This window comes from Muntiacus reevesi, chromosome 5, assembly GCF_963930625.1.
Source record: "Muntiacus reevesi chromosome 5, mMunRee1.1, whole genome shotgun sequence".
In the NCBI taxonomy this organism is placed as follows: Eukaryota; Metazoa; Chordata; class Mammalia; order Artiodactyla; family Cervidae; genus Muntiacus; species Muntiacus reevesi.
In genome coordinates, this window is record NC_089253.1 from 16,819,477 (window position 1) to 16,833,211 (window position 13,735).

At 45.2% G+C, this 13,735-nt stretch overlaps 1 protein-coding gene across 1 annotated transcript in view; it reads left to right on the top strand.

Annotated features, from left to right (window-relative positions):
- TENM4 (teneurin transmembrane protein 4) overlaps positions 1 to 13,735 on the top strand; it is a 257,467-nt gene that overhangs the window by 82,882 nt on the left and 160,850 nt on the right. The window contains exon 7 of the mRNA XM_065936475.1: positions 13,508 to 13,609. Coding sequence (XP_065792547.1) covers positions 13,508 to 13,609 — 102 coding nt within the window. The remainder of the gene's footprint in view (positions 1 to 13,507; positions 13,610 to 13,735) is intronic.

A 13,735-nucleotide genomic window follows, 5' to 3' on the forward strand; every position in this document is an offset into this window, starting at 1 on the left:
GCTTGTTTGGAGCCTTTTTCCTTCTCCTTGAGAACAGGGACCACTCTTCAGGTCCTCCTGATGGCATCAGCCCAGTGGAATCAACCAACTTGTTTGAATGAATGAATGATCAGTAAACAAATGATAGAACCATATTGTTGTCCAAGTGTGCTGCAATGTGAGTGGTGGGAGCCACATTCTGAGTCTTGAATGATGGCAGGTATGTTTTAAAACCAGAATTCAATGAACAAAACCAGAAATCAGTACCATTTGGAATTTACTGGTCCTGCCAGCATCCTTTGTGTTGTCCTCACTCTATAGCTGACAGAGACCAGAGGCAAAAAGAGTGGGACCGGCATGTTTTCCTGTTGAATTGGCAGTCGTGGTGTGGGGAAGAATCCCTCAATTAGGTGGGAGGAGAAATACAGATTTTAATACTAGCCCTGTCACTTATTAGCTGCATGAACTTGAATGAGTTCTCTGCCTTTGTGTTCCCATCTACAAAATGGGGAATGAAAAACAGCACTTCCCCTTCCTGCATACAGAGTTATTGTAAGGCTCAAATAAAACTGTAAGCAACTGTACGCAAAAATGCTTTAAAAAACATCATGCCCTGCACTTACCCGTTATCATCGAAGCCTGATAACTCTCAGGTAGAGCTCATCATAAGGTCCAAGGTGAATGGATGTGGCAGGGCATTTTCAGTTGCCAGAAGCAAAAACACTCTCAGGCCACCTCGAGGAAAGGCAGGTGCGGTAGTGAAGTAGCTGCAAAAAGCTTCACATGGCCTGGGACTAAGACAGGCACTGAGATGCGGTGGGAGGCCAGGCTGCCCGCCAGCCCCGTCCTGCTCTCCCCAGGGGCAGAGTGGACTCTGCCTGGCTCTGAACTCCCACTGTTTACCTCTCCCAGCCGACAGGCTGGCTTCCTCTGCTCACCCAGGACTGCTGCTTCTGATCGTAGTCTCCCCCCTGACCAGGAAAACCTCCCCGGCCCCTCCCTTCTGTCATGTCTTTTGGCTTCCACTCTCATCACCAGCTGCTGTATTCCCTGGGCACATTTGATTTCAAATAGCGTAATGGGACTCTATTCAGCCAGAACCTCTGTGCAGCAGCCCATGTCTTAGAGCACTGAGCAGCCTATGAAAATGACTCCCCTTGGGTTCTAGTCCGAGCAGCTGTGGCCAGTCATCTGGTCTACCTGTGCCTATAGCCCAGGAAGGAACTAGGGGCAGAGCATAGCTCCTCAGGAGGAGGTGTGGATGAAGGATGGATAAATCTGTAAAGGAAGGAGACATGAATCCACACACGAGGGCATGCACCTCTCCTTGGAAGGTCCTTGTGCTCTTGAACAGCGTGGCACCGGGCAGTCTCATCACCACTTGCCGTGTGTCTTGCTGGCCTCACTGGTATATGCTCACAGAGCCTGGCAGCAGACTAATCGTGGACCGAGGTCCCTGGGAAAGGCAGCAGAGCCATCTGCAGGCCCTGGCATCTGTGAAGGCTGCTGCCAACAGCCTGGGGGCCAGAGGTGGGAGCTCTTAGCCAGAGGCAGCCTGTGAGGCACCTACTCTGGGTTCCCATCCCTGGGCCCTCCTTCCTCGGTGCCTCACTGGAGATGCCTCTCACATGGTACATTAAAATGGGAAGCTAGTTATTTGAGGACACAGCAGAGAGGTTTAAAAACATGAGGTCTGCTCTTAAAAGAGCAAACTTCCTTTCCCTCCCGCAGGCCATAAACATCATGATTCATTTTCTCATCTTTTTCATCTGTTAGTATAGATGTCTAAATAATGACAATTTGATTTGATTCATTAGATCACAGGATGTTTGACCTGAAAGATCATATAAGTCATCCACTGTACTGGGTAACTTCCTGAGCCAGAGGAGATGCTCAATAAATGTTTGCTGAATAAATTTAATGAATTTTGGAGATGAAAAGAAAGTTTCTGAGAGTGAAAGGGTCTTGGCTAAGGTTGCCTGAGAAGCTGCTGGCAGAGGTAGGACTAGAACCCAAGTTTCTTTGTCTTTTTTTTTTTTAAGTATAGTTGGTTTACACTGTTTTGTTAATTTCAAGTGTACAGCCAAGTGATTTAGTTATACATATGTGTGTTTTTATATATACATGCATATACAGTCTTTTTCAGATTCTTTTTCATTATAGGTTGTTACAAGATACTGAATGCAGTTCTCTGTGCTATACAGTGGATCCTTGTTGTTTAGCTATTTTATATATAGTCATTTCTATCTGCTAGTCTCAAGCTCCTCATTTATCCCTCCCCATTTCCCCTTTGTTTCCTATTGTTTCCTATGTCTGTGAGTTTCTGTCTTTTTTAAAAAATTTTTATTGGAGTATTAGTTTCTACTGTACAGCAAAGTAAATCAGTGACACACACATACATATATATATATACATTCACTCTATTTTGGATTTTTTTCCTGTTAGGTCATTACAGAGTATAGAGAAGAGTTCTCTGTGCTATGCAGGAGGTCCTTACTAGTTATATATTTTATATTTAGCAGTGTGTATACGTTAGTCACAACCTCCCAGTTTATCCTTTCCCCCCTGGTAACCATAAGTTTGCTTTCTACATCTGTGACTCTACCTATGTTTTGTAAATAAGCCTATTGGCACCATTTCTTAGACACCACATGTAAGCAGTGTCATGTAATAATTGTCTTTCTCGGTCTGACTCACCTGGCTCTGTGTAGCAATCTCTAGGTCCCTCCATGTTGCTGCAGATGGCATTGTTTCATTCTTTTTAATGGCTGAGTAATATTCCTTTGTATGTATGCACCGCATCTTCTTTATGCATTCTTCTGTTGATGGACATTTAGGTTGCTTTCACATGTGAGTCTGTTTCTGTTTTGTAAATAAAGAACCCAAGTTTCTTGACCCAATCCATGCATGTTCCCTTACTCCATGACTCATAGCATGATGAAATTTTGGATTTGGAAGAGACCATATGGTCTGTCTTAATCTCCCTGCAACATCCCAGTCATCCATTTGCCCCTGCCTCAGTACATCAGTGACTGAAAATGTGTGACCTTATAGCTCACCTAGTCTGTTCATTCGGTCATTCAACTAACATTCACTTAACACATGCTTTGAGTCAAGGATGGTACTATTTACTGGAGATTCAGAGATAAATAACACATTTCCTGCCCTCAAGAAGCTTACAATATTTGGGCAGATACCTACACAGCAATAGAATATAACCCAACAGAGTAAGTGGCGTTCTTCTCTATTGGTTCTTGTATTGAACCAACTCCATTTCCCAAGGACTATCATCCTCACTATATGATTTACTGAGCATGGCCTTGCCCATCAGAATCAGACCCAGTTTTCCCCTCAGTCAGTCTCTCCCATCAGGAAGCTTCCATAAGCCTCATATCCTTCTCCATCAGAGGGCAGACAGACTGAAAACCACAATCACAGAAAACTAACCAATCGAATCACATGGACCACAGCCTTGTCTAACTCAATGAAATTATGAGCCATGCCATGTAGGGCCACCCAAGATGGATGGGTCACGGTGGAGAGTTCTGACAAAATGTGGTCCACTGGAGAAGTGAATGGCAAACCATTTCAGTATTTCTTACCTTGAGAACACTGTGAACAGTATGAAAAGGCAAAAACATAGGACACTGAAAGATGAACTACCCAGGTCAGTAGGTGCCCAATATGCTACTGGAGATCAGTGGAGAAATAACTCCAGAAAGAATGAAGAGATGGAGTCAAAGCAAAAACAACACCCAGTTGTGGATGTGACTGGTGATGGAAGTAAAGTTCAATGCTATAAAGAGCAATATTGCATAGGAACCTGGAATACAGACCCCATGAATCAAGGCAAATTGGAAGTGGTCACACAAGAGATGGCAAGGGTGAGCATTGACATTTAGGAATCAGCGAACTAAAATGGACTGGAATGAGTGAATTTAACGCAGATGACCATCATATCTACTACTGTGGGCAAGAATCCTTTAGAAGAAACGGAGTAGCCATCATAGTCAAAAAGAGAGTCCAAAATGCAGTACTTGGATGCAATCTCAAAAACGACAGAATGACTTCTGTTCATTGCCAAGGCAAACCATTTAATATCACAGTAATCCAAGTCTATGCCCCAACCAGTAATGCTGAAGAAGCTGAAGCTGAATGGTTCTGTGAAGACCTACAAGACCTTCTAGAACTAACGCCCCAAAAAGATGTCCTTTTCATTATAGGGGACTGGAATGCAAAAGTAGGAAGTCAAGAAACACCTGGCAAATTTGGCCCTGGAATACAAAATGAAGTAGGGCAAAGGCTAATAAGAGTTTTGCCAAGAGAATGCACTGGTCATAGCAAACACCCTCTTCCAACAACACAAGAGAAGACTCTGCACATGGAAATCACCAGATAGCCAATAACTAAATCATATTGATTATATTCCTTGCAGCCAAAAATGGAGAAGCTCTATACAGTCAGCAAAAACAAGACTGGGAGTTGACTGTGGCTCAGATCATGAACTCCTTATTGCCAAATTCAGACTTAAATTGAAGAAAGTAGGGAAAACCACTAGACCATTCAGGTATGACCTAAATCAAATCCCTTATGATTATAAAGTGGAAGTGAGGAATCATTTCAAGGGATTAGATCTGATAGACAGAGTGCCTGAAGAACTATGGATGGAGGTTTGTGACATTGTACAGGAAGCAGGGATTAAGACCATCCCCAAGAAAAAGAAATGCAAAAAACCAAAACGGTTGTCTGAGGAGGCCTTACAAATAATTGTGAAAAGAAGACAAGTGAATAGCAATGGAGAAAAGGAAAGATATTCTCTTTTGAATGCAGAGTTCCAAAGAATAGCAAGGAGAGATAAAAAAGCCTTCATCAGTGATCAGTGCAAAGAAATAGAGGAAAACAATAGAATGGGAAAGGCTAGAGATCTCTTCAAGAAAATTAAAGATACTAAGGGAACATTTCATGCAAAGATGGGCACAATAAAGGACAGAAATGGTATGGACCAAGCAGAAGCAGAAGATCTTAAGAAGAGGTGGCAAAAATACACAGAAGAACTGTACAAAAAAGATCTTCATGACCCAGATAATCACGGTGCTGTGATCACTTATCTAGAGCCAGATATCCTGGAGCGTGAAGTCAAGTGGGCTTTAGGAAGCATCACTAGGTACAAAGCTAGTGGAGGTGATGGAATTCCAGCTGAGCTATTTCAAATCCTAAAAGATGATGCTGTGAAAGTGCTGCACTCAATATGCCAGCAAATTTGGAAAACTCAGCAGTGGCCACAGGACTGGAAAAGGTCAGTTTTCATTCCAATCCCAAAGAATGCTCAAACTACTGCATGATTGCATTCATCTTACATGCTAGTAAAGTAATGCTCAAAATTCTCCAAGCCAGGCTTCAATAGTACATGAACCGTGAACTTCCAGAGGTTCAAGCTGGATTTAGAAAAGTCAGAGGAGACAGAGATCAAATTGCCAACATTCATTGGATCATCGTAAAAGCAAGAGAGTTCCAGAAAAACATCTATTTCTGCTTTATTGACTATGCCAAAGCCTTTGACTGTGTGGATCATGACAAACAGTGGAAAATTCTTAAAGAGATGGGAATACCAGACCACCTGACCTGCCTCTTGAGAAACCTGTATGCAAGTCAGGAAGCAACAGTTAGAACTGGACATAGAACAGCAGACTGGTTCCAAATAGGGAAAGGAGTACATCAAGGCTGTATATTGTCACCCTGCTTATTTAACGTCTTTGCAGAGTACATCATGAGAAACACTGGGCTGGATGAAGCACAAGCTGGAATCAAGATTGCCGGGAGAAATATCAATAACCTCAGATATGCAGATGACACCACCCTCTTGGCAGAAAATGAAGAAGAGCCTCTTGATGAAAGTGAAAGAGGAGAGTGAAAAAGTTGGCTTAAAACTCAACATTCAGAAAACTAAGATCATGACATCTGGTCCCATCACTTCATGGCAAATAGATGGAGAAACAGTGGCTGACTTTATTTTTTTGGTCTCCAAAATCACTGCAGATGGTGACTGCAGGAATGAAATTAAAAGACGCTCGCTCCTTGGAAGAAAAGTTATAACCAACCCAGAGAGCATATTACAAAGCAGAGACATTGCTTTGCCAACAAAGGTCCGTCTAATCAAAGCTATGGTTTTTCCAGTAGTTATGTATGGATGTGAGACTTGGACTATAAAGAAAGCTGAGTGGTAAAGAATTGATGCTTTTGAACTGTGGTGTTGGAGAAGACTCTTGAGAATCCCTTGGACTACAAGGAGATCCAACCAGTCCATCCTAAAGGAGATCAGTCCTGAATATTCATTGGAAGGACTGATGTTGAAGCTGAAGCTCCAATACTTTGGTCACCTGATGCGAAGTGCTGACTCATTGGAAAAGACCCTGATGCTGGGAAAGATTGGAGGCAGGAGGAGAAGGGGACGACAGAGGATGAGATGGTTGGATGGCATGACTGACTCAAAGGATATAAGTTTGTGTAAACTCTGGGAGTTGGTGATGGACAGGGAGGCCTGGCGTGCTGCAGTCCATGGGCTCACAAAGAGTCAGACACTATGGAGCAACGGAACTGAACTGATAGTCCTCACTGGACCTCTGCCAAGTTATCGAGGCTACAAAACAAAAGGCTAATCCTTATTTTACATAACAGCGCTTTAGGTTTTTTTAAGCAGGATTCATACTCCCTTAGTCAGCTGAACTACCAATTCCCTCAAGAATTCTTTATTTGAAATGTGATTTCAAGTTCTCTTAACCCCCTGGTTGCTCTTCAGTGGACATGCTCCAGTTATTGCTCTCTTCAATGTGCCTTCTGGATATGAACAACTCGGCTCCATATATGGACTGACAGTGCAATGCAAAGTTGAACTTCTCTCACCCCCTGCATTCTTCTAGGCATTGCACATCTAAAAATTAGAACAAGGAAACAATAGCTGCCTTGGCCACCAGCTGTTCTATTGAGTCTGACTGTTGTGTCATGCCCGTGACCCTGACCTCTGTCCTCCATTTCCCCCTTGCGCTCTGCTCAGCTGCTCAATACAACAGACGTTACCGAGGACTCACTTTGGGTGTCACACTCACCAGCCTCTTTGGAGAACTAGACATATTGCTTGTCTTCAAGGAGCTCACAGTCTCATTGGTGAAATTTGGTTTGCCTCCAAATAAATAATTAATAAAGAACCGAGAGTGAATATAATCAAGGGAACAATCTTTTCCCTAGACCCCTCCTTGGAGCTGCTAATAATAGCAGTTGGTAGACTTGTGGGTAGGATTGAAAGCAGATCTCCCAGTTCAAATGCCAGTGCAGAACTGGCTTCAAGCCCAACCTATCAGGAGCTTTGTCAGATGTTTGTCATTGCCTTGACCTTGACTGCTACAGACTGAAGCCGTTGAGTTCCGTCATCTGCAAAGAAAGCTGGGACACCTACAGAGACTGATGTCTCTGAGGCCCATGGAACAGCCTGGCAGCACATGGCACCTGCCCATTGCCAGTCTGGAGGGTTCAGGGAGAAAGGCTCACTCAGATACTGGCAGGAGCTGGCCTGTGTTTGGGCTTCTGGGAGACAGCAGGTTTAATTTGCTTTGACAGTGCTTTTCCCCAGGAGGAAATTTATCCAAACACCCTGCCTTCATCACATTCAGCACATTGCCTGTCTGCGTTCCTGTTTTTACTATGGGGAGTTTCTGTGTGTTTTATGTGTGTGTCTGTGTGTTTACCCCTAAGAACCCACGTTGCCGTCTTTGGATTCATTAGACCAAGTCAGTGTGTTGCTTTGGTTTACAAATAGAAGACACGTGTGACCCTCCCTTAAAACCAAAATACCAACTCTGCCAAGTCCTGGGCAAACAGTGCACAGGGTTACACTGTTTGCTCTTAGACTAACCCTCTGAGGTGGGTGCTATTATTAATCACATTTCACAGATGGAAACGTGTTTAGAGACGACTTTTTCAAAGGGCTTCTAACTAGTATGGCACATGTGTACCACTAAGTCGCTTCAGTCGTGTCCGACTCTTTACAACCCTAAGGACTGTAGCCCGCCAGGCTCCTCTGTCCATGGGATTCTCCAGGCAAGAATAGTGGAGTAGGTTGCTGTGCCCTCCCCCAGGGGATCTTCCTGACCCAGGGATTGAACCCACGTCTCTTAACTTCTCCTGCATTGGCAGGTGGGTTCTTTACCACTAGCGCCACTTGGGAATCCCAACTAGTATGGTACCAAAGCCCATACTTACGGTCCAGGCCACCTACCATAAACTTTGGCTTCAGACAGAACTTGATTCACCGACCAGATTCACCCTTGTAGCTCTGTGACTTCAGCTCTCGGTCCCCATCTCAGACTGTGAAATGGTGGCAAAGGTACCTATTTCTCATAATTGTAAGGAATAAATTAGAATATATGAGAGACCTTTCCCAGCTCCGTGTGTGAGAACAAGAGGGTCTCTGTTAGGGTAACTGTAGAATTAGCACTCCACCTGTGCTATCGAGTTTGTTTCCCTCTTTTCTCTTGGTTATCAATAATAAATCCAACCCCTTTTCAGGATCAGAGGATGTAATAGATGGAACCTGGAGTATAAATTTCCACCAGCTATAGTCAAGTAATGTATTCAGTCATTCAGTTGGCTGTTTTGGAGTCTATGTTCCCTCCTTCTTGCCTGAAGCATTAGCATCCAAACTCCTAAGGAGAAGGAGGCATCAGAGAGTACACCTCTCTCGGGTAGTAGGTGGACCTTGGCTCCTTAGACAAGTGCTTTCAAAGAGTTGCCAACATCCACTTTTTACAACCTCAGCAGGGACAAGAGAATCAGAGGAAGGAGCTGCAGGCAGCAAGTGTGGCCTTTTGTTAGCTGGGACAGATCCCAGGTGAACACTACATGGAGGAGGTGCTGGGCGGGAGGGGTACGTGCTGGTTGAGCAGAAAAGAGAGACAAGGATGGCTAGTGGGCTCTGACCTTCTTCACAGCTGGTTCCTTCCGTCTTTGGTGCTGGGGTCCAGCCTCAGGCCCCAGTCACTGCGAAGGTCTGCCTGCTCAGAGAGGGCCTGAAGCAGGAGTGTCTGCACCACAGCGAGCCAGTGAAGGAGACAGGCCTCCTCTCCGCTCCTTTCCATTATTCCCCCTGTGAAACAGCAGTCAAGCAGGCGGTTAGGCCACCCAGTAGTCCTCCGACAGACAGGATGTTCCCCGTGGTCTCCCCTTGTTTCCTACAAAATCAAGCTCCGGGATTTCAAAAGAGAAAAGCAGGACAAGTGGCAACTGAAGGCAGGCTTTCCCAGGCATCAGCCTTAGACTCGGGAGACATACTCACCAACTGCGATCATCTTTCACCTTGACATGGTGATGCTACTGGATTGTCCGTGGAAAAGGGAGGTGAACAGACAAGATGAGGCACTGCAGTGGGCTCACCGAGGCTTCTGTGGTTTCCCATCTCCTGTGTTTTCTCCAGGAAGGAGCATCGTTGTCTTTTTGGCCTTCTGTGAAGGCCCCTTTGTATTTTGAGCAATGTTTTGTTCAACATTCAGAGAGCACACCCACTCAGAACACATGTCCAAGAGAACAAGCTCAGGAAGCATTTAAACTCTGCATTCCAGTATTGATGGAAGGAAAAACAAGTTCCTGAAAATCACATTTCTAGCAGAACCCACTGTTGTGATAGAAAAGCAAAAGCTAGGAGAAAGCTCCCTGTTCTCCAACATACCATCTACCAAATTATGAAAATCAGTTATGTACAGGCAGCTGAACTTTTAATTCAGATCTGAGCAGACCTAAGGTACACCTTCTGCTACATGAAGGCCGCTGCAGTTTAAACATGAGCAAAGCAGGAAGGGACTGTAGGGGGGAAAACTCACCAGACACTAATTGAAAACATAGCAACATGTTTATGCAATAAAGTTCACACTTCTCCCAAGCCAGTGAGTGTCACTTCTGCACTAGCGTTTAGCTTAGAGATATTTGGTCAATGGAGACTCATTATTTGTAGGATTCCAAGTGGACCCCAAGTAGTTGAAATCCTTCCAAGCAGAAGAAAGACTGTATACATAAACATTTCATCAAGAAGAAATAGTCTCCAAATGTCTCGCTTCTACTTCCATGTTGCCATCATAAAATTACTCCATGTCTCCTAAAACTCCTGCCTTTGCTGACACCAACAGCCTGTGGCAAGTTTTGTAGCAAACAGGCTTCTAGTCTGTCAGATTCAGCAACCAACACAATATTCCGTCACAGAAAATACACTTTTTCACTAGGAAGACGTTTTGTATTTAACAGGTTTGTATCTTACAGACTTCATAAATCAAAATTTAGAAAGTGTGTGACCCTTACCTGCAACTAATCCTGTTAAAAGCACAACTGGGAATTATGGCAGTGGTGTTGGGAGACAGATATTATACCACTGGGTTTGAGCAGACCTGGACCATAGGATTTTAGATCTATGAGGGATCTCTGAGATCATCTAGCTGAATTATTTCAGGGACAGGAGCAAACGTTCATTGAGACCCTTCTTTGGAAACCAGGGCAAATGCATGGGTGAATAAACTCAGCTTCTGTCCTCAAGAAGTACATAGTCAACCATGTAGGCTGCCTGGTCCTTCAATAGATAGGAGTGACAGAAAAAGTCCCAGGAGTAACTTAGCCTGTTTAAGGAATGAGGAAGACTTGTCCAAGGAAATGACACTTGAGTTGGATTTGAGTAGGAGTAGGAGTTGCCCATCAGGGGAGATTGGGAAGAGCAAGCGCAAGGATGAGGACGCAGGTGCAGGAAGATCAAGGGACGAGACCAAGGTCCCAGAGCCCTTCCGCAGTGGAACAAGAGGTGGAAGCAGGCCTTTGGCTTCTCTGTCCTTTGCTCCTTCTTCCAGACTGCAGATGGAACCCACCCTCAAACTGCACCATTAGCCTGAAGCTTAAAGTGAAAACAACCTTGCCTTAAACTTTAAGATTCTTGTTTTTATTTACTTTTTTGTTTGTTTGGCTGCACTGGGTCTTCTTTGATATGCATGGGCTTCTCACTGTGTTGACTTTCCTTGTTGCAGAGAATAGGTTCTAGGCTCTGGAGAGCACAAGCTCAGTAGTTGGGGCACACAGGCTTGGTTGCCCCACGGCATGTGGAATCTTTCTGGACCAGGGATCGAACCCATGTCCCCTGCATTGGCAAGTGGATTCTTAACCACTGGACCACCAGGGAAGCCTCTCTTATGTTAAAAAGAGTATTAAAGAGGAACCTAAGTTATCCTTTATAAAAATAGTTTCTAAGAAGCCCCTCCTAACATAGAGGCTTTACAAACTTAAAGGCATGCAGATTCTTCCCACATGGCACCAGTAGTAAAGAATCTGCCTGCCAATATAGGAGACGCAAGAGACTTGGGTTGGGAAGATCCCAACCCAGATGGAGGAGGAAATGACAGCCCACTCCAGTGTTCTTGCCTGGAGAATCCCGTGGCCCTGCAGTGGGGCTACAGTCCCTGGGGTTGCAGAGTCAGACACAAGTGACTGAGCACATTCTTCCAGGCAAAGCCAGTGGAGAGCTGAGATGCTCAGGGTTCTGGCTTGTGAGTCTTGCTCTGCCGGGTCTCAAACGGCTTCCGAATCCTTGAAGTGAGAATACAGACTAGATTAGACCCTCCTGTTCTTAACTCTGTGTTGGTGTAGTATGCTGTTGATATTATCAGAGGGACAGCAAGTGAAGGAAATTTCCCACTCATTTGCACACTTGAGCCCCTTTTCAGTCATTTCCAAGTTGGTAATGGCAGACAACTGGGAAAAAGATCTTTCTGGGAAACGCCCCATGCCATGAGCTCCTCAACATCTCCCCACCTTTCCACCATCTATGCGTACTCAAGACATCCTTCAAGCTCATCTCCTCCCAGAAGCCTTCCTCTGCTGGTTTTGCCCCATATCAGCTGCTGTTGCATTGGCGCTAAGTGATTTCCTGGTGATTTAAGACTTGCTGCCCTTGTCAGGATGCCTTTTCTGCACAGAAACTTATAGAATTTTAGAACAGGACAAAGTCCTGGGAATCATCTCTGCTATCGCCTTCATTTTACATATGAGGAAGATGAGGCCCAGAAATGGGGGGTGGGGAGGAAGTTGCTTTAGGTCACCCAACATGATTCTGGAAGAATAGGCCCCAGAATCAGGTCTCCCTAAGATCCCTTCAAGCTCTGAAAGTCCTGGAATTCACTACTTTCCAACTGGTCCTTTGCTGTCATCAGGACTGGCCTCCCTGGGTCACAGATCTGCCTCGTTCATTCCTGGTTGTGCTGAGAACTTCCTTCAAGGTCCAGATGACACAGCATCATTGAGGAAAACCAGGCTTGGGGTCCAAAGGCCTAGATTCAGATTCTGCATCCATGAATTAGTATCTCTTGAGGCCTTCAGCAAGTCACTTCATCTCTTTATCAGCCTCCTCGTGTTGTTGTTGCTGTTTGTAAAGTAGGAATATCAATACACTTGAAGATTTGGTGGCAGCACGATGAAATAAGCTTTGTGGAAATAGATGGCACAAAGAAGCCATTCAAAATACAGTGGCTTCTTCCTTTATGCCGTATCTAACGTGATTGAGAAACGGGCTGATACAAATGAACACATTTTCTATATAGCATGTGTACTAACTGGAGCTACAAACCATTGCTTAGTTTTTTTACTAAAAGCTTCCTGCAATGAAGCCTGTATTTCCTTGACACGTCACACAGATGGTACCAAATGTACCAGGATGCGTCAGAGAAAGGAGCAGCCCTGCAGAAAGTGGGCACTGATTGCAGATGTCGGGGATACGGGAAGGGCAAAGGGGGCGTGAAGGAAAATTCCGATGCTTTTTGAAGGAGCTTGGCTCTTGTCATTTCGGCAAATGGGGGTCGGGGCACTGAAGAGTTTTTAGTAGGAGAAGGACAGGATGAGATTTGTTTCAGAGAGGTGGCTCAGGCTGCTGGGTAGTGAATGAATCAGGGTTGGGGGAAGAGGCCAGCCATGAGGCTGTTGTGTTAGCCCCTGTGAGAGATGGTGGAGTCTGGACTGATGGATGGAGGATCAGAGGTGGGAAGAGACCGATTTACAAATCCCCAGTAGTTTTGTGGGGCGGGCGGGGGGCGGGGGGGAACTGGATTCACAGATTATCAGCCTACTATGAGAAAAATATAAACCACAAAATAGTGTCAAGACCATACGTATCACCCAGCCTCCAAAGATAACCACTAACAGGTTAAACCATGTATTTGCTCCCAGTGTTTTTAGCTGAAAAATTTCTCTGCATTTGAAGATACAGATTTGATGTATAAAAAATTGGTTTAGGGACACATTTCCCCAAACACATCTCTTAATGTCAGCTGAGATGTACCTCAGCAAGAGTAAACAGAACATACATTTTTAACTTTATTGACTCCTTTCAGCGACTTTAAGTGACTGTGTCAAAAGCGCTGGAATGTGTGGGCCCTGGATACCCCGAGGCTGGATTCCCAGGCCCTCTGTTCGGGTAAAGAAGCCTCTGTTGCAGCTGTGTCTCTCTTTTCTCCCGCAGAGTCGGTGGATAACTGTCCCAGCAACTGCTATGGTAACGGCGACTGCATCTCCGGGACTTGCCACTGCTTCCTGGGCTTCCTGGGCCCTGACTGCGGCCGAGGTGAGCGCCCCGCCCCACCCCGTGGGCCTGCGGGTCCCCGTTCTCGGGGCAAGGGCAGAAATCCCGGCCAACTCCTGCCTCTCGCGAGAAGGGCTCGCAGGGGCCGGTCCTGCGGAGCCCTGCCGG